At 37.9% G+C, this 21247-nt stretch overlaps 1 protein-coding gene across 1 annotated transcript in view; it reads left to right on the forward strand.

Annotated features, from left to right (window-relative positions):
* LOC110147413 (phospholipid-transporting ATPase ABCA3-like) overlaps positions 1 to 21247 on the forward strand; it is a 227198-nt gene that overhangs the window by 42316 nt on the left and 163635 nt on the right. Inside the window, exons 6-8 of the mRNA XM_070461131.1 lie at positions 547 to 803; positions 6587 to 6703; positions 7465 to 7582. Coding sequence (XP_070317232.1) covers positions 547 to 803; positions 6587 to 6703; positions 7465 to 7582 — 492 coding nt within the window. The remainder of the gene's footprint in view (positions 1 to 546; positions 804 to 6586; positions 6704 to 7464; positions 7583 to 21247) is intronic.

The raw sequence follows: 21247 nt of genomic DNA on the forward strand, positions 1-21247 counted from the left end.
CTGGTCTCACCTATTTTACCAATGCATAATACTCTAGATTTGTAAATTAAAAGCACATTCCAAGTAGAAAAAATAAGTAAAAGAAAAGCTAGTTAAATCCTAAACTTCCTTTTACCTTTATGGATAAGTTGGTTTCAATGAAACAATTTTCCTTGGGGTCCAAACTGTATTACTCACTATATATATCTGTCAGTCTGACTTTCACATTTTATTGTACCTTTCCAAGTCTTCATCTCACCAGTGTTTAATTAAAGTTGCATTTTTTGTAAATATGAATTACATTTACCAAATCTACCACTTTAATTAAATATATTTAATTTTTAGAAGATGTGAATTAGATTCAATTTGAAGAAGTAACCCTTGTTCCTGTGTGAGAACTATAATAGGTTCTCAGAGCTATTATGTTCAGTTAGCCCTGATGCAACACTAAGTTTAGGTTCTATATGTGATAAGCTGTGACTGACTTGAATTACCTTGCTTTTTTCATGTGTCTGATTAGATGTTCCTTAGCATGTTTTACTTGATGATGTTTATCTTATCATATAGGGTACATCAGAGAAGGATTCCTGGCTATACAGCACGCCTTAGATAAGGCCATCATTGTATATCATGAGAGCAGTGCTAAACAGTTGTTTGACAATATCAGCATCTTTGTACAGAGATTTCCATATCCAGCTTATCCTGATGACGGAGTACTTTTACACACTGGTAGTTTCCTTCCTTTGATGTTCATACTCATGTTCTCTCCAACTGTACTTCCCATCATTCGATCTATTGTATGGGAAAAGGAAAAAAGATTGAAGGTAATCCAAATTATTTTCTTATAAAGTTTCTTTAAAGGATTTGTAAGCGTGTAGAGTTGTGTTACACAGAGGATTGAATTATTTCTGCATGTTCAGCATTGTAGATGGTTGTTGCGTCCCATAGAAGTAGATTATATCCCAGTAACAACAAATACAGAGCAGGAAGAGCGAATACCAAGCTGGCCAATTTCCAGAAGCAAACTGTGTGGAGCAACAGAAAGGTAAAAGTAAAACCTGATGGCAAGAAGGGACATGGTGAAAGGTCACTAGAGGAATTTGATGTTTCTAGTACCTAGAGTTAAAATTTCAAACAACTCAGGTCCTAGCTAATCTAATATGAAGTCTCACACTATAGGCCTATTTACCTTCATATATGCTCCCCTGGCTAACATGTCTGATTTTCAACAAAGGATTGCAAGCCACACCAAAAATTAAGAAAAAAAACGTTTCAAAGAGACAAATCTGTAATCGATGTTGGCAGTTTGATCTCTGCTTCACCTGCCTTTTATTTATCCAACTTGAGCATCTGGAAGTTCCTGGTTTACGTACTATTGAAGCCTGGCTTGGAGAATTTTGAGCATTACTTTGCTAGTGTGGGAGATGAGTGCAATTGTGCAATAGTTTGAGCATTCTTTGGCATTGCCTTTCTTTGGGATTGGAATGAAAACTGACCTTTTCCAGTCCTGTAGCCATGCTGAGTTTTCCAAATTTGCTGGCATATTGAGTGCAACAGTTTCACAGCATCATCTTTTAGGATTTGAAATAACTCAACTGGAATCCCATCACCTCCACTAGCTTTGTTCGTAGTGATGCTTCCTAAGGCCCACTTGACTTTGCATTCCAGGATGTCAGGCTCTAGGTGAGTGATCACACCATCATGGTTATCTGGGTCATGAAGATCTTTTTTGTATAGTTCTTCTGTGTATTCTTGCCACCTCTTCTTAATATCTTCTGCTTCTGTTAGGTCCTTACCATTTCTGTCCTTTATTATGCCCATCTTTGCATGAAATGTTCCCTTAGTATCTCTAATTTTCTTGAAGAGATCTCTAGTCTTTCCCATTCTATAGTTGTCCTCAATTTGTATGCCTTGATCACTGAGGAAGGCTTTTTTATCTTTGCTTGCTATTCTTTGGAACTCTGTGTTCAAATGGGTGTATCTTTCTTTTTCTCCTTTGCCTTTAGCGTCTCTTGTTTTCTCAGCTATTTATAAGGCCTCCTCAGACAACCATTTTGCCTTTTTGCACTTCTTTTTCTTGGGGATGGTCTTGATCACTGCCTCCTGTACAAATCATGAACCTCTGTCCATAATTCTTCAGGTACTCTATCAGGTCTAATTCCTTGGATCTATTTGTCACTTCCACTGTATAATCATAAGGAGTTTGATTTAGGTCAAAGCTGGATGGTCTAGTAGTTTTTCCTACTTTCTTCAATTTTGCAAAAGTCTGAATTTTGCAAGGAGTTCATGATCTGGGTCACAGTCAGCTCCTGGTCTTGTTTTTGCTGACTGTGTAGAGCTTCTTCATCTTTGCTGCAAGGAATATAATCAATCTGAGTTCAGTATTGACCATCTGGTGATGTCCATGTGTAGAGTCATCTCTTGTGTTGTTGCAAGAGGGTGTTTGCCATGATCAGTAAATTCTCTTGACAGAAATGTTAGCCTTTGCCCTGCTTCATTTTGTACTCCAAGGCCAAATATGCCTGTTACTCCGAGTATCCCTCGACTTCCTGTGCTTACATTCCAGTCCCATATAATGAAAAGGACATCTTTTTTGGGTGTTAGTTTTAGAAGATCTTGTGGGTCTTCATAGAACCATTCAACTTCAGCTTCCTTGTGGGTCTTCATAGAACCATTCAACCTCAGCTTCCTCAGTATTACTGGTTGGACATATACTTGGATTACTGTGATGTTGAATGGCTTCCTTGGAAATGAACAGAGATCATTCTGTTGTTTTTGAGACAGCACCCGAGGACTGCATTTTAGACTCTTTTGCTGACTATGAGGGCTACTCCATTTCTTCTAAGGGTTTGTTGTCCACAGTAGCAGATGTAACGGTCATCTGAATTTAATTCACCCATTCCAACCCATTTTAATTCACTGATTCTTAAAAATCAATGTTCACTCTTGCCATCTCCTGTTTGACCACCTCCTATTTGCCTTGATTCATGGACCTAACATCCCAGGTTCCTATTCAATATTGTTCTTTACAACATCAGACTTTACTTCCATCACCGGTCACATCTGCAACTGGGTGTTGTTTTTGCTTTGGCTGCATCTCTTCATTCTTTCTGGAGTTATTTCTCCACTGTACAGTTCAGTTCAGTCACTCATTCGTATCCAACTCGTTGCGACCCCATGGACTGCAGCACTCCAGGCCTCCCTGTCCTTCACCAACTCCCGGAGTTTACCCAAATTCATGTTCACTGAGTCGGTGACACCATCCAACCATCTCATCTTCTGTCGTCCCCTTCTCCTCCTGCCTTCAATCTTTCCCAGTATCAGGTGTTTTCCAATGAATCAGTTCTTCACATCAGGTGGCCAAAGTATTGGAGTTTCAGCTTCAACATCAGTCCTTCCAGTGAACACTCAGGACTGACCTTTAGAATGGACTGGTTGGATCTCCTTGCAGTCCAAGGGACTCTCAAGAGTCTTCTCCAACACCACAGTTCAAAAGCATCAATTCTTCAGCACTCAGCTTTCCTCACAGTCCAACTCTCACATCCATACATGACCACTGGAAAAACCATAGCCTTGACTAGACGGACCTTTGTTGGCACAGTAATGTCTCTGCTTTTTAATATGCTCTCTAGGTTGGTCATAACTTTCCTTCCAAGGAGCAAGCCTCTTTTAATTTCATGGCTGCAGTCACCATCTGCAGTGATTTTAGAGCCCAAAAAAATAAAGTCTGCCACTGTTTCCATTGTTTCTCCATGTATTTGCCATGAAGTGATGGGACCAGATGCCATGATCTTAGTTTTCTGAATGTTGAGCTTTAAGCCAACTTTTTCACTCTCCTCTTTCACTTTCATCAAGAGGCTCTTCAGTTCTTCTTCACTTTCTGCCATAAGGGTGGTGTCATCTGCATATCTGAGATTATTGATTTCTCCCAGCAATCTTGATTCCAGCTTGTGCTTCATCCAGCCCAGTGTTTCTCATGATGTACTCTGCAGATAAGTTAAATAAGCAGGGTGACAATATACAACCTTGACGTACTCCTTTTCCTATTTGGAACCAGTCTGTTGGTCCATGTCCAGTTCTAACTATTGCTTTCTGACCTGCATATAGATTTCTCAAGAGGCAGGTCAGGTGGTCTGGTATTCCCATCTCTTTCAGAATTTTCCACTCTTCTCCAATAGCATATTGAGCACCTACCAACCTGGGGAATTCATCTTTCAGTGTCCTATCTTTTTGCCTTTTCAAAGTGTTCTTGGGGTTCTCAAGGCAAGAATACTGAAGTGGCTTGCCATTCCCTTCTCTCGTAAACCATGTTTTGTCAAAACTCTCCACCATGACCCATCCATTTTGGGTGGCCCTAAATGGCATGGCTCATAGTTTCATTGAGTTAGACAAGACTGTGGTCCATGTGATCAGTTTGATTAGTTTTCTGTGATTGTGGTTTTCTTTCTGTCTGCCCTTTGATGGATAAGTGTAAGAGGCTTATGGTAACTTCCTGATGGGAGAGACTGACTGAGTGGGAAACTGGGTCTTATTCTGATGGGTGGGGCAATGCTCAGTAAATCTTTAGTCCAATTTCATATTGATGGGCGGGGCTGTGTTCCCTCCCTGTTGTTTTACCTGAGGCCAGACTGGTGAAGGTAATGAAGATAATTGAAGGACCTCCTTCAAAAGGTCCTGTGCAGCACTGGGGCATTCAGTGCCCCTGGCCCTGCCACAGTCCACCACTGACCCATGCCTTACAGTTTAAATTACTGTGATTAATAATTTAAGGCACTAAAGGAAAAAGTAGAGGTGTCCAGAATCCTTAAGACCATCCCTATTTTCTGACATTCGCTTGAAGGATTCATGGGACTCAGCATATAGATATGCTAACAGCTAAGGTTTATTTTAATGGTAGAGTAAATATAGGTGATAGCTGAATCATAAGAGAAAATGACACAGGCAAAGCCTAGAGGAATTAACCTGCAGGCTTCCACAAGTAATTTCACAAGAGGTCACTCAGGGCATACTCTTGCACCAGTGATGAAAATCCAGCAACATATTTGTGATGTTCTTGTCCAGAGAAATCCATTAGAGACTTAGCATCCAAGGTTTCAATTGGCATGCTGGTTATATTATATAAGCACCTTTGGCCTACCACATACCAAAATTCCAAACTCCTAGACAGCAGATATCCAGCATACACCTTATTATTTGTACAAACAGTTTAGGCACAGTCAGACACTCTTATCATTTAGAAAATGTTTTATATCAGTGAAGGGAGTGGTTTACCAGCCAAATTTCCATATACCAATCAAAGGCCAATCTTGAAAACATGCCTTCTTTAAAAACAGTAGTGTCAAGCTTTCTCTTTTCAGCGCAACAGATAACATGCATGATCAGATAGGTAATGCTATCAGAAACAGCTGAGCACCAAAGAATTGATGCTTTTGAACTGTGGTATTGGAGAAGACTCTTGAGAGTCCCTTGGACTGCAAGGAGATCCAACCAAAGGAAGATTCCAACCTAAAGGAAATCAGTCCTGAATGTTCATTGGAAGGACTGATGTGGAACCTGAAACTCCAATACTTTGGCCACCTGATGCAAAGAACTGACTCATTTGAAAAGACCCTGATGCTGGGAAAGATTGAAGGTGGGAGGAGAAGGGGACAACAGAGGATGGCATCACCGACTCAATGGACATGAGTTTGAGTCAACTCTGGGAGTTGGTGATGGACAGGGAGGCCTGGTGTGCTGCAGTTCATGGGGTCACAAAGAGTTGGACACCACGAGCAACTGAACTGAACTGAACTGATCGGAAACAGCAAGCTATAAGGAGTCAAATGGAATTACTAGAAATTTTTTAAAAAGCGTGCTGACAAAAATGAAGGCTGCCTTTGACAGACTCATCAGTAGACTTGACCTTGATGAGGAAAGAATCAAAAATTGAATACAAGAAAGTTGAAATTACACAAACTTAAGTGCAAAAAGAAAACACTATGTAAAGATCCAGAAGAAAACATTGAAAAGCTATAGGACACCATCAATGATATAGCGTGTATATATTGGAATTCAAAAAGGAAATGTGAAAATAGAGTTAAAGAAATAATGGCAGAGACTTTTACAAAATTAATGGTAGACATCAAACCACAGTTCCAAAAAGCTCAGAGACAAGCTAGAGGGAAGGAAAAGACTCATTGCCTAAAAAGAACAACTATAAGAAGTACTGCTGACTTCTAATTTACAATTGAATTTTTAAAAAAGGAAAGAAACCATAAACACATTTATCTAATATCCCTGAAAGTGGATGTAATGGAAAAGAGATCTTAATCTCGATATTTCAAAGTGTAATTTTAAATGCTCTCCATTTTGGTTTAATACTAGCTGTAATGTTGACAAAAGATTTCTGAACTCAAGAGGAAAAGATTTGAATGTCAGTACTGCCCTTACTAACTCCATAAATGTAATCAACTCACATGACTTTCTGAGCCTTGATTTTTTTCATTCATAAAATGATGATATTATCCATTTAAATGTGTTTTTATGAGAATTTAGTTTTTAAATGTATGTGAAAATGTTATGAATTGCTGATATATTTAATATTTGATTTGTTTTGAATTTCCTACAGGAGTACCAGCTTACAGTTGGACTTAGAAGTTGGATGATCTGGGCTGCACATTTCTTCACGTTCTTCTTTTTTTATATCTTTATTGTCTCCTTGATATGTGTGTTAGTTTTTGCCAAGGCAAGTGTTAGTTTCATTCTGCCCGATAGAAATGAGTCATACATGTACTATTAGGATTTTAGTAGCTACTAGAAATTTTAAAAAGGAAAAGGTGAAATTATTTTCATAATGTATATGATTTAGCCAATATATACAAAATATTATTTCAGTATGCAACCAATTTAAAAATTGAGATATTTTACACTCTTTTCTGTACTAAATATTTATAACTCCAGTGTACGTTTCATATTTAGAGCACATCTCAATTTATGCATGATATTTTCATTAGAAACACTTCATCTGTATTTGACACTGCTTTATCTTTCAAGTATAAGTTAAAAATAACTAAAATTCAATGAAAATAAAAAGTCAACTCCTCAGTCACACTCGCTACTTTCCAAGTGCTTAATATTTCAAGTGTTCAATAGCTACATGCTGTATGTGGCTGTTACATCTAACATTTTAGTTCCAGTGGATTGCAACCTACTGCAACTATCCTTTAAGAAGGAAAAAGTAATCATAGTACGGACTGGTTAGTCTCAGGTTTTCAAGAGAATGAAAAATGGCTTTTATGGAAATTCAGAGACTGCCAAATCTCTGAGAAAAACATTAATCCTTCTGTAAGAAATAAGTTAATTAGTTAACTTGGCATCTCATTGAGTTTCAGTCACTGGGCAGTGTGATCTGTTTCTTTAGGGCCATAGTTTTCTCCCTCTTCCCTTGTGTTTATATGGTACTGCTTATTGCATATTTTACATGATGTCATAATTGTTTTATTGTAGATTTTCAATGATCCAGTCTTCTGCTACAGTGACTATAGTTTCATCTTTGTCTTTCTTATGTGTTATGCCACTGCTTCAATATTCTTTGGCTTTATGGTTAGCACATTCTTCGATAAAGGTAAGTCTAAGACTTCTTCTGTAACAATTACCATTTTAATTGACCAAAATAAGGCCATATTTGGGAGCTCCATGTAGCTATCTCACATACAGTCTTGGCATATATTCTAATATAAAAGATGAATTGCACATGAAATGATTTTACAGGAGGTAGAGGGTGCACTGACATTTAATACTGCCCAATGCATGTGTAAAAACAGTATATAAAATAAGGTTGTTACCAGTTGGAACTTAGGATAGATTAAACAGTGCTTCCTGCAGAGGTTGATTTCAAATCACTTCCGAAAGCAAATCAAGGGAAGGAGGTATTCATTCATTCATTTATTCAGCATGTGCTTTATGTAGTTAACATGTGTAAGACTTTGTATCACATACATAGACAAAGGAAAATTGATTCTTCGTGAAAGCCCACATGAGAAAGATATATATCATCAGGTAACCCCAGATTGGCCTACTATAGATCTTATAGAAATAATTTTCTATTGACAATTTTTAATAACTTCTCCCCAAATTAAGGAATATTTCTTTTTTATACCACACCTATTAAGCATTATTTCTCCTGTATTTTCTGTATTGAACAAGTATAGTCCATATTAAATAATTTTAGTGTATAAATATATTTTTGCAGTAAGAATTTTAAGTATCAAAATATAACCTTTAATCACTTCAGTTCAGTTCAGTCACTCAGTCATATCTGACTCTTTGCGACCCCATGGACTGCAGCACGCCAGGCCTCCCTGTCCTTCACCAACTCCCGGAATTTACCCAAATTCATGTCCACTGAGTCGGTGATGCCATCCAACCATCTCATCTTCTGTTGTCCCCTTCTCCTCCTGCCTTCAGTCTTTCCCAGTGTCAGGTCTTTTCCAGTGAATCAGTTCTTCACATTAAGTGGCCATTGGAGTTTCAGCTTCAACATCAATCCTTCCAGTGAACACTCAGGACTGATCTCCTTCAGGATGGACTGGTTGGATCTCCTTGCAGTCCACGGGACTCTCAAGAGTCTTCTCCAACACCACAGTTCAAAAGCATCAATTCTTCGGTGCTCAGCTTTCTTTATACTCCAACTCTCACATCCATACGTGACTACCTAAAAAACCACAGCCTTGACTAGACGGACCTTTGTTGGCACAGTAATGTCTCTGCTTTTTAATATGCTATCTAGGTTGATCATCACTTTCCTTCCAAGGAGCAAGCGTCTTTTAATTTCATGGCTGCAGTCACCATCTGCAGTGATTTTGGAGCCCCCAAAAATTAAAAGTCTGCCACTGTTTCCCCATCTATTTGCCATGAAGTGATGGGACCAGATGCCATGATCTTAGTTTTCTGAATGTTGAGCTTTAAGCCAACTTTTTCACTCCCCTCTTTCAGTTTCATCAAGAGGCTCTTTAGTTCTTCTTCATTTTCTGCCATAAGAGTGCTGTCATCTGCTTATCTGAGGTTATTGATATTTCTCCCAGCAATCTTGATTCCAGCTTGTGCTTCATCCAGCCCAGTGTTTCTCATGATGTACTCTGCAGATAAGTTAAATAAGCAGGGTGACAATATACAGCCTTGGCGCACTCCTTTTCCTATTTGGAACCAGTCTGTTGGTCCATGTCCAGTTCTAACTGTTGCTTCCTGACCTGCATATTATCACAAATATCGCTGATTGGTTTTCACAATTCACAATTAGTATTTGGAATTGTGATGAAAGGAATTAACATAGCAGTCCTGAAACTCATTTCCTTAGAAAGCCTTCCTAGAAAGGTTGGCCTTTGCTTGGCATCTAAGAACTTAAATTTTTAGAAGATTCTCCCCATTCTGTTAATAGTAAGAGTGGCTCATGGTTCCTAAAGTGCTTGTGCAAGCAGTTTTTATACTAAACACAGGCTTGCTTTCTGGGAGTCTTGAGTCTTGATATATATTAGGTACACCTGTGTGACAAGCTCCCAACAAAAACCTTAGTCCTTCAATCTCTATCTGGCCAACAATATTTTATATATGTTGTCACAGCTCCTTGCTAGAGGAATTAAGCATAACCTGTGTGATTTCACTAAGAGAGAACTCTTGTAAACTTGTGCCTGTTTCCATCTGCACTTTGCCACATGCTCCTTTTCCCTTCAATGATTGTGCTTTGTATCCTTACATTGTTATTATAGCATCATTATTTATTCATAACTCTTGAGTATAACTATATGCTATATCCTTGAATTATCCTAGAAAGTGACTGAATCCAGAGGTGGTCTTGAGGACCTCAACAAAACAATTAACAAAATCGTGGATAAAGAAAAATAGTATGTTGAGCTAAAACAGAAAGTGATGTGTTGAAAATCAAAATAAGATTGTCAGACAAGAGTCAATGTATTTATAAAAAAGGACTTTTATTTCTGGTGGTATAATAGACTAAATAATTAGAATGACTCTTCCCATCTAAAACAATTAAAATATTAGTTAATATTTTCAAACTTATTTTTCAGTTCAGTTCAGTTGCTCAGTCATGCCCAACTCTTTGTGACCCCATGGACTGCAGCATGCCAGGCTTCCCTGTCCCAGAGCTTACTCAAGCTCATATCCATCAACTCGGTGATGCCATCCAACCATCTCATCCTCTGTCATCCCCTTCTTCTCCCACTTTCAATCTTTCCCAGCATCAGGGTCTTTTCCAGTGAGTCAGTTCTTCACATCAGGTGGCCAAAGTATTTGAGTTTCAGCTTCAGTCTTTCCAATGAATATTCAGAACTGATTTCCTTTAGGATTGACTGGTTTGACTGCACTTTATTGACTACACCAAGGCCTTTGACTGTGTGGATCTCACCAAACTGTGGGAAATTCATAAAGAGATGGGACTACCAGACCACCTTACCTGCCTCCTGAGAAATCTTCATGCAGTTCAAGAAGCAACAGTTAGAACTGGACATGGAACAACAGACTGGCTCCAAATGGGGAAAGGAGTACATCAAGGCTGTATATTGTCACCCTTAGTTAACTTATATGCAGAATGCATCATGCGAAATGCTGGGCTGGGTGAAGCACAAACTGGAATCAAGATTGCCAAGAGAAATATCAATAACCTCAGATACACAGATGACACCACCTTTATGGCAGAAAGTGAAGAAGAACTAAACAGCCTCTTGTTGAAAGTGAAAGAGGAGAGTGAAAATACTGACTTAAAACTCAGCATTCAGAAAACTAAGATCATGGCATCTGATCCCATCGCTTCATGGCAAATAGATGGGGAAACAATGGAAACAGTGACAGATTTTATTTTGGGGGGCTCCAAAATCATGCAAAAGGTGACTGCCATCATGAAATTGAAAGACACTTGCTCCTTGGAAGAAAAGCTATGACAAACCTAGACAGCATATTAAAAAGCAGAGACATTGCTTTGCCAACAAAGGTCCATCTACTCAAAGCTATGGTTTTTCCAGTAGTCATATATGGATGTGAGAGTTGGACTGTAAAGAAAGCTGAACACCGGAGAGTTGATGCTTTTGGTGTGGTGTTGGAGAAGACTCTTGAGAGCCCCTTGGACTGCAAGGAGATCAAACTTATTTTTAATTCAGCCCAAGTTCTCTTCAAAATTAAAAATCTCAGATATAACAATGAATAAGAATAGAAAGTTCCTGAAAGTTATAAAGAAGAAGAAAGGCTGCTTAGAAACCTTGAAACTTGAGGAATTGACTTGACCTTTACTTCCTTGGGATTTCTACTGCTACTCATATATCTTTGAAAAAGCACTTCAGAAGTGTCTAGTCTATAACTAACAGCATACAAAAAGTTCCACACAAAGCCTGTTTTCCCACACCAAAAGACTAGGAAATTGGTGCCCTAACAATAGAAAAGATTTTGGCAATACTTGCCCTACTCCAGCCCAACACTAAGTGAAAAACTGCTGCACCTCTATATTCATGGCTGAGTCAGAGCCAAGAAAGAAGTTGATCCCCATCTCAATCCCATCTTTCCAGAGTCAGGCACTATTCAATTAATAATTCCCTTGCCAGTTTACTGCCATCAGTGTCCAGTAGTGAATTGAGTTTCCATCCACATACAGTATCAGTAATACTTGAGGTAGTACAAATCGGTTCTAATAAGCATCCTTGCCATCAGCTAACCTTCCACATCTACCCAACAGCAATAAGAAGCTGAACAAGTGTGGTGCCAAACTAGTCAGCACTCCTTCCATGTCTCCCATCACGTAGCATCAGTGAAGCCCAGTAAAGAGCTAAGCTTCCTCAGTCAGAGGTTAAAAGGTGGTATGCGTCAGTGCCCCACTTTCATAAAGGTGTTAGCAAGGCCAGAGACAGGTCTGAACTTCCACCTCATCTGTCTGCAGTGAGGCAGTATATATCAGTACCCTGCTTTTCCCAGGGAAGTGTCAGCAGGGAAGAGGAACAGCCACACCCATCTGACCTTTGTGTGCTGCCTGCTTTTAAAAAAGATTAGGATTCATAGTCTCATTTTACCTAAAATGCTTAGGACATGATAGAAAATAACTCCTACAAAGAACCAGGAAAATCACAATATTAATGAGAAATTACATTCACAGCAAAAGACACAGCACTAAGGTGAAGCAGGAATTATAATTGTAGGCAAGCGATATAAGCAGCCATCATAAAAATGGCTTCAGCAAGAAATTATGAAAACAAATGGGAAAATAGAAATCTCAGCAAAGAAATAGAAATTATTTAAAAAACAAATGGAAATCATAGAAAAATATAATAGCAAGTTTAAAGCTTAAGTAGAATAAAGATAAGATAGAATAAGTCAAATTGAAGACAGAGTCAGTAGAATCACATTCTGAATAAAGAGAAAATACACTGCAAAATATATAGAATCTCAAAGACATGTAGGACAATAACCACATTTCTAACACTTATTTGTATCAATGCAGTTTCAAAAGAAGAGTAGGAAAAATGTGGGACTGAAAAAGTTTTCAAAATAAAAAAGTATTCAAAAAAATAATGGCTGAAATTTTATCAAGTCTGGTGAAAGACAGACATACACTGTCTCAAGGAACTGGGTAACATCAAACTGGATAAATTCAAAAAAATTCATGCCAAGACACATCATAATTAAACTTCTGAAAACTAAAGACAGTGAAAAAAACCTAACAAGCAGACAGGAAAAGTAATGCATTATTTATAGAAGAATGTCAGTTTGAATAACCACACTTCTCATCTAAACTAGAAGGAAACAGCACGTTTTTCCAAGTGTTGAAGAAAAGAAATACTAACAGTGAACTCTGTATCCAGGAAAACTATCCTCCAGGAATGAGTAGGAAATAAATCCTTAGAAGAAGGAAGACAAAGATTTATTGTTTACAAAACTACCATTAAAGAATGGCTAAAGGAAGTTTCCTGAGCAGAAAGGAGATAACAGAAATCTCTGAACTCCACAAAGAAAAGAACATGTAAATGGGTAAAAATAGGCATAAGTATAATAGACTGTTCTACTTCTCCTGTGTTTATTAGATCAGATTTATAGATGAAGCAAAATTATAACATCATCCATCAAATGTGGTGTTCAATTTAAGTAAATAGTTAAAGATAGTTAAAAGAGTTTTAAAGTGAATAGCCCTGCTTATTTAACTTATATGCAAGGTACATCATGCAAAACGCCAGCCTGGATGAAGCACAAGCTGGAATCAAGATTGTCAGGAGAAATATCAATAACCTCAGATACACAGATGACACCACCCTTATGGCAGAAAGTGAAGAACTAAGGAGCCTTTTGATGAATGTGAAAAAGGAGAGTGAAAAAACTGGCTTAAAACTCAACATTCAAAAAGCGAAGATCATGGCATCTGGTCCCATCACTTCATGGCAAATAAATGGGAAAACAGTGGAAAGTGACAAACTTTATTTTTTGGGGTTCCAAAATCACTGCAGATGGTGACTGCAGCCATGAAATTGAAAGAGGCTTGCTCCTGGGAAGTAGAGCTATGACCAACCTAGAGAGCATATTAAAAAGCGGAGACATTACTTTACTGACAAAGGTTCATCTAGTCAAGGCCATGGTTTTTCCAGTAGTCACGTATGGATGTGAGAGTTGGAGTATAAAGAAAGCTGAGTGCCGAAGGATGGATGCTTTTGAACTGTAGTGTTGGAGAAGACTCCTGAGAGTCCCTTGGACCTCAAGGAGATCAAACCAGTCCATCCTAAAGGAAATCAGTCCTGAATATTCATTGGAAGGACTGATGTTGAAGCTGAAACTCCAATACTTTGGCCACCTGATGTGAAAAACTGACTCATTTGAAAAGACCCTGATCCTGGGAAAGATTGAAGGCAGGAGGAGCAGGGCAGGACAGAGGATGAGATGGTTGGATGGCATCACTGTCTCAATGGACATGAGTTTGAGCAAGCTCCAGGAGTTGGTGATGGACAGAGAAGCCTGGCATGCTGCTGTCTGTGGGGTCACAAAGAGTCGTATATGTCTGAGCGACTGAACTGAACTGAGTGTAGAGAAGCCTAAGGGGAAGCAGGATTTATGTAACTTAGAATTGTAAAATGCAGAATTTGGAGTTCTGTGAAGGAATGCTGGCAGCCACCAGGAGCTGGAAGAGGTAAGGAGTGCCATCTTCCCTAGCGTCTTCAGAATGTGTGTAGTCCTGCTGACACCATGCTCTTCTGCATATCTGCATTCCTGGCCTTTATTACTAGGCTATATTGAGGGCCTTTGGCTGAGGTCTTTGCAGTTACCTCTGCAGAGACTTCTTTGATGTGTGAAATCTTGAAGACACTTCTCTTCACTTTGACTTAGCACTCAGAACTCTTCTATTCCTAGTCTTCCACCAGCCTTTCATAAGTCCATATAACTTAAGAAGCCTTTTATTCAGGGCTTCCTCAACAGTTAGTTGAGTAAGCCCCCTCCCCCACCACCTCTGTGATGACCCATGTGATTCTCAACCACCGTTTCAATCCATGGAGAAAATGGAATAAGAATGTTTGTGCTTTCTCCAGTTTTAGGGTTTTGCATATACTATTGCAGTAAGTGATTAAAGGTTTCACTGTTTGGTTTCTTGCTTTAATTGACTCCTACTTCTACACCTGGTATTCACTGACAGTAGCCACAGGTAAGCAGATGAGAGCAATTTTGTTTTACTGCATTAACCCCTCTTCCAAGCTATTTTAGCTGACATGAGAGATAACCTCAGCCCATGACTTGTCCCTGAAGGAGGACTAGGGTAAGAGAAAGTGGGACAAACATCTGACATTCCTGGCCATTTTCTGTTACCTGAAGAACTAATTTCTCTCTTGCAACACATGGAGTGCTGAAAAAACTGGAACAGAACAGAAGCCTGGAGCAGTTAGAAATGAAGAAAAAAGATGAGCAGTTTCCTGTGATCCACATGACTCTCTGAGAGTTAGAAAGCACACAGAACGGAATGCACAGAACTGAAGGCACAGGCTCCTCCCCAAGAAGGGAGAGAGGAGTTGAGAATAGCTATAACTCCTCTGCCTTTCAGCACAGTCCCCGAGGGGCTTGTTTCAGAGCATGCAGGGAGCCCTGCAGAAGTTGACACAGTCCTGGTGAACAGGGCAGCTAAGAACAAAGGAATTGGGGCAGACAGCATCCTACAACCAGAACGGATCTGCAAGATTTACGGAAGGTGTAGAACTGAGGATTTTTCTCCAGGAGGAAGAGAATCTAGTGGATTGTGGCTCCCAACATCTCTAGCCTTCCAGGGCACAGTGCGAGGGTTTTTCTGTCTTGCTTCACGTGGAGCTCTGACTAAACTGTCATAGACTGTAGAGGGAGTGAAAGAATATGAGCTCCTTAAGGGAAATATATATATACTGGACATGGGGCAGCTAAGAACAAATGCCCAGAATCTAACTGGATTGAATGGTAGTCTTTCACAATCAGAGCCGTCCCTTAAAGACTGAGAGAAGTAGAAGTTTCTTAAAATGTGCATACACTAATGGAAAGCAACAAAGAACAGGAAGAACCATGAAAACATGACAAAATAATACACAAACTCACATGAGACAAAAACACAGAAATAAATATTTAGTAACCTACCATGAGAAAGGACATCTTAACTGCATGGGGTGAAATTCAAAATAGTTATTTTAAACTCAATAAATTACAAAAGGACAAAAACATAACTAAATTCAGAAAAATGATACATAAACTGAGAATGCCAACAGGAATGGTTTTTTGAGAATAACCAAATAGAAATTTTTAGTCAAAGACTTTAATAATTGAACTGAAATGTTTGCTGCTGCTGCTGCTGCTGCTGCTAAGTCACTTCAGTCGTGTCCAACTCTGTGTGATCCCATAGACGGCAGCCCACCAGGCTCCGCCGTCCCTGGGATTCTCCAGGCAAGAACACTGGAGTGGGTTGCCATTTCCTTCTCCAATGCATGAAAGTGAAAAGTGAAAGTGAAGTCGCTCAGTCGTGTCCGACTCTTCGCGACCCCATGGACTGCAGCCCCCCAGGCTCCTCCGTCCATGGGATTCTCCAGGCAAGAGTACTGGTGCCATTGCCTTCTCTGGAAATGTTTGCTAAGATGATTCAAAAACCGGCTTTATCAAGCAGAAGAAATTATCAGCAAATTTCAATATAGGACATTTGAAATTATCAATTTAGAGGCTCAAAAAAAATGAAAGTCTAAGAGATTAAGGGGCACATAAAAATGAATATATGTATGTATATATATAATGAGAACCTCAGAAGGAGAAAAGAAAAGGAAATAGAAAATTTATTGAATGAAATGCGATAACAGTTTCTCTGATCTGGAGAGATAAGTGAACATCCAGCCTAATGAAGCCTCAAAATAAACACCAGACATGATGAACCAAAAGAAGTCTACATTGTCTCAATGTCTCAGTTATAACCAAATGGTCAGAACTAAAAGAAAAACATAGAATTTTGAAAGCAGGAAAAGAAAAACGAATGATCATGTTCAAGGAACTCCTTGTAAGCAGAAACTATGAAAACCAGGAAGGAGTAAGATGATACATTTGAAGTGCTAAAAGAAGACTGCCAACTAAGAATACTATCCTGAGCAAAACTGTACTTTAAAACTGAAGGAATAGACAAAATTGGAGGGAATTTATCACCACTATATCCGCATTATAAGAAATTCTACAGGGTCTTCTTTAAGTTGAAACAGAAGGATGATAAAGAAGAGTGCGAAACATGTGAAAGCACAGACTCACTGATAAAGGCAAATGTCTAAACAAATACAGTATTGTAATATTGTAATGATAGTAAATAAATCCTTTTTAATTGTACTGTAAAAGTTAAAGTATTAAGAATAAAAATTTTTTAATTCTTGATATATAACAATGTAAAAGATGGAATTAGCAAACTTTGAGGGGGAGAATTGAAAGTGTAGACTTATGCACTTGAAATTATTATTGGTGTAAATGAGATAGTTATAAGATATTTTAAGTAAGTAAAATCTAAAATATATACATACGAAAAAGAAAGACAAAACATCTCACTACAAAAGGCCAACAAATCACAAAGGAAGATAGCAAGAGAGTAAGAGACACAAAGAATGACAGATCCGACAGAAACGAGTAGCAAAATGGGAACAGTAGTCCTTGTCTGTCCATAATAACTAAAACATAAATGGATTAAACATGCCAATCAGAAAACAAAGAATGAACACACACACAAAAAGATATAAGATTTATTGTCTGCAAAGACTTACTTTAGAATTAAAGGCACACTTAGGTTCACAATGAAGGGATGCAGATATACATTACATAAAAATATTGACAAAAAAATAGAGATGGTAGCTACACTTAGAACATAAAAATAGATTTTAAGTTAAAAATTCACAAGGAACAAAGAAGGACATTACATGATGACAAAAAGTTCAGTGCATCAAGAAGAAATAACTTATATATGGACCAACCATCAGAATACCTAAGTATATAAAGCATATATTGAAATACATTAAGGGAGAAATAGCAATACAGTTGGAGGAGAAAACTTCAATATCCCCACTTTCAAAAATGGATAGATCATCTAGAGAGAAAAATCAGTAAGGAAACAAGATTTGAGCACCATTGACCAAATGAACTCAACAGACATACACAGTACATTTCACCCAATAACAGAATATAGTCTTCTGAAGTGTACGTGGAGTATAGTCTAGAGCCTAACACATTAGGTCAGAAAACAAGTCATTAAAAACTTAAGAAGATTGAAATTCCATTTACTTTTCAATCATAATGGAATAAAACAAACAAAAAAACCCTTAAAATTTGTGAATTTTGAAAAACACAGCCAGTTTTTGGTCAAAGAAGGAGTCAAAATAAGAAAATATCTTCAGGGAAATGAAAACAAATAGAATTATACCAAAACTTTTGGGATGCAGGAAAAACAGGACTGAGAGAAAGTTTGTAGCAATAAACATTCATTTAAAAAGATTAGAAAGGTCAAACAGATAACCTAATTTTACCTATAGTATTGGAATTTCTAGTCAAACAATTGGGAAAGAAGAAGAAGTAAAAGTTATCCAGATAAGAAAAAGTAAAAATATCTCTCTTTACTGACTATATAATCTGATATGTGGAAAATCCTAAAGACCACACACGCACACACAGGTGCTACTAATAAATTCACTGTCAAGCAGAACGCCTACACAGACATTTCTCCAAAGAAGACAGACAGATGGCTAATAAACACATGAATATATGCTCAATATCACTCAGTATAAGAGAAATGCAAACCAAAATCACCATGAAGTATCATCTCACACCGATCAGAATGGCTGTCATCAAAAAGTCAACAATGAATGCTGAGAGGATGTAGAGAAAAGGGAACCCTATTAAAGTGTTGGTGGGAATGCAAATTAGTACAACCACTATGGAGAACAGTATGGAGATGCCCTTAAAATCTAGGAATAAAACTACCATATGACAGAAATCCCACTACTAGGCATATACCCTGAGGAAGCTAGAATTTGAAAGACATATGTATCCCTCCAAAAATCACTGTGGACAGTGACTAGAGTCATGAAATTAAAAGACGCTTGCTTCTTGGAAGAAAAGCTATGACAAACCTAGACAGCATATTAAAAGCAGAGACATCACTTTGCCAACAAAGTTCCATATAGCCAAAACTATGGATTTTCCAATAGTCAGGCACAGATGTGAGAGTTGGACCCCAACTTAAGTCTGGCTGAGCACCAAAGGATTGATGCTTTCAAACTGTGGTGCTGGAGAACACTCTTGAGAGTCCCTTGGACAGCACAGAGATCAGTCAATCCTAAAGGAAGTTAACCCTGGATAGTCATTAGAAGGATTGATGCTGAAGCTAAAGCTCCAATACTTTGGTCACCTAATCTAAAGAGCCGACACATTGGAAAAGACCCTGATGCTGGGAAAGATTGACGGCAGGAAGAGAAGTGGGCAATAGGGGATGAGATGGTTGGATGGCATCATTGACTCAATGGAAATGAGTTTGAGCAAACACTGGGAGATAGTGAAGGACAGGGAAGCCTGGTGTGCTACAGCCCATGGGGTCACAAAGAGTTGGACACGAGTGAGTGAACAACAACAAAACCTCAGTGTTCATTGCAGCACTATTTACAACAGCTAGGACATGGAAGCAACCTAGATGTCCATCAGCAGATGAATGGATAAAGAAGTTGTGGTATATATACACAGTGGAATATTACTCAGCTATAGAAAGAATACATTTGAGGCAGTTCTAATGAGGTGCATGAACCTAGAGCCTGATATACAGAGGGAAGTAAGTCAGAAAGAGAAAGACAGATACCATATGATCTATGGAATCCAGAAAGATGTACTAAGAACCGTATGTGCAGGGCAGCAAGGAGACACAGGCATAAAGAACAGACTTTTGGATTCAGTGGGAGAAGGAGTAGGTGGGATGATTTGAGGGAATAGCATTGAAACATATTCATTACCATATGTTAAATAGATAGTCGTTGGGAGTTTGATGTATGACAGAAGGCAGTCAAAGCTAGTGCTCTGTGAAAACCTGGAGGGATGGATTGAGGAGGGAGGTGGGTACAGGATGGAGGGGACAAATGTATGCCCTATGTCTGATTCATATTAATGTAAGGCCAAAACCATCACAATATTGTAAATAATTATCCTCCAATTTAAATAAATTTTTAAAGATAAATTCACTAAAGTAACTGATACAAAAATCAATTATATTTTTATATATTAACAATGAACTACTAGAAAAGAAATTAAGGAAATCTTCCCTCTTACAATAGCATCAAAAAGAATAAAATTGACCAAGGAGGTGAAAGACTTGTTCACTTGAAACTGTAAGTCGTTGACCAGAAATTAAAGCAAACACAAATAAAAGGAAAGATATCCTGTGCTTATGTATTGAAAATCTTAGTGCTTTTTCTTGCATTTAAAAAAATAGTTTTATTAGTGTATAGTTTATTTGCAATATTGTGTTTCTGGTGTACAGCAAAGTAATTCTGTTATGCATATTAATATATGTATACCCACTCTCTTTAAGATTCTTTTCTCAGGGTATCACAGAATATTGAATAGACTTCTCTGTTCTATACAATATATCCTTGTTGGTTATCTATCTTGTGTTACATAGTGTGCATTTGTTCATCCCACATTCCTGGTTTATCCCTTACCCTAACCTTCTCCCCTGGTAGCCATAGCTTCATATTCTAACTCTGTAAGTCACTTTTGCTTTGCAAGTAACTTCATCAGTCCCATTTTTCTAAGTTCCACATATAAGTATTTATTTTCTCTACTATTTTTCTATTCTCTATTTTATTTCTGCCACAATCTTTATTATTAACATTTCCTTCTTTATTCCAGCTTTCAATTTTTTATTGATAGTTTTCAATTTTGTTTGTTTTTGTCAAGCTCCTTAAGTTGTGAGGTTAATTTACTGATTGGAGATCCTACCTCTTTTTCAAAGTAAGCAGTTATAGCTATAATTTGGCCCCTTAGTACTGCTTTTAATTCATTTAATGTTATGTTTTCATTTTCATTTATCTCTATATACCTTTTAATTTCTCTTGCTATTTCTTTTTTGATCCATTGGTTGTCCAGGAGTGTACTGTTTAACTTCCACAAAATTGTAAATTTTTCAATTTTCTTTCCAGTATTCTAGTCCTGTTGTAGTTGAAGAAGATCATTTATATGATATCTATCTTAACTCAAAAGTTTTGTGATTTGATTTGTGGCCTAACAAATGCTCTATCCTGAAGACTGTCCTGTGTGCAGTTGGCTAAAAGAAGCACTACTGTATTCCTTTGGAGCCTATAGTGAAGAATACATTTTCTTGCTTTTTTCCCATTTTTGAAAACAGTCAACATTTCTTGGCTTATGAACTCTTTTGGCTATTGCATCATTCCAACCTCTACTTTGATCATCACATAATCTCTGACTCAGACTCTCCTGCATTCCTCTTTTTAAGTTGAGGTATGGTTGATACAGTAATACTAGCTTTAATAATTGTACATGAATTTACTTTTACTGGAGATCTTTGCTTGTTCATATAGTCTCAACTATATTTCTTTCAACCTGAAAGACTCCAGGACAGGTAATTTTTATTTATTTGTTACTCATTTCTCCTTCATCTTAAAAGAACAATTTGAAGCATTAAGAATTCTTGGTTTTTACTATTTTTTTCCTTGAGAAAACTGAATATATTCACCCACAGCCTCCTGACCTTCAAACTTTCTGTTTAGAAATTCTTCCAATAATC

This window comes from Odocoileus virginianus, chromosome 33 (assembly GCF_023699985.2).
Source record: "Odocoileus virginianus isolate 20LAN1187 ecotype Illinois chromosome 33, Ovbor_1.2, whole genome shotgun sequence".
NCBI classification, from domain to species: domain Eukaryota; kingdom Metazoa; phylum Chordata; class Mammalia; order Artiodactyla; family Cervidae; genus Odocoileus; species Odocoileus virginianus.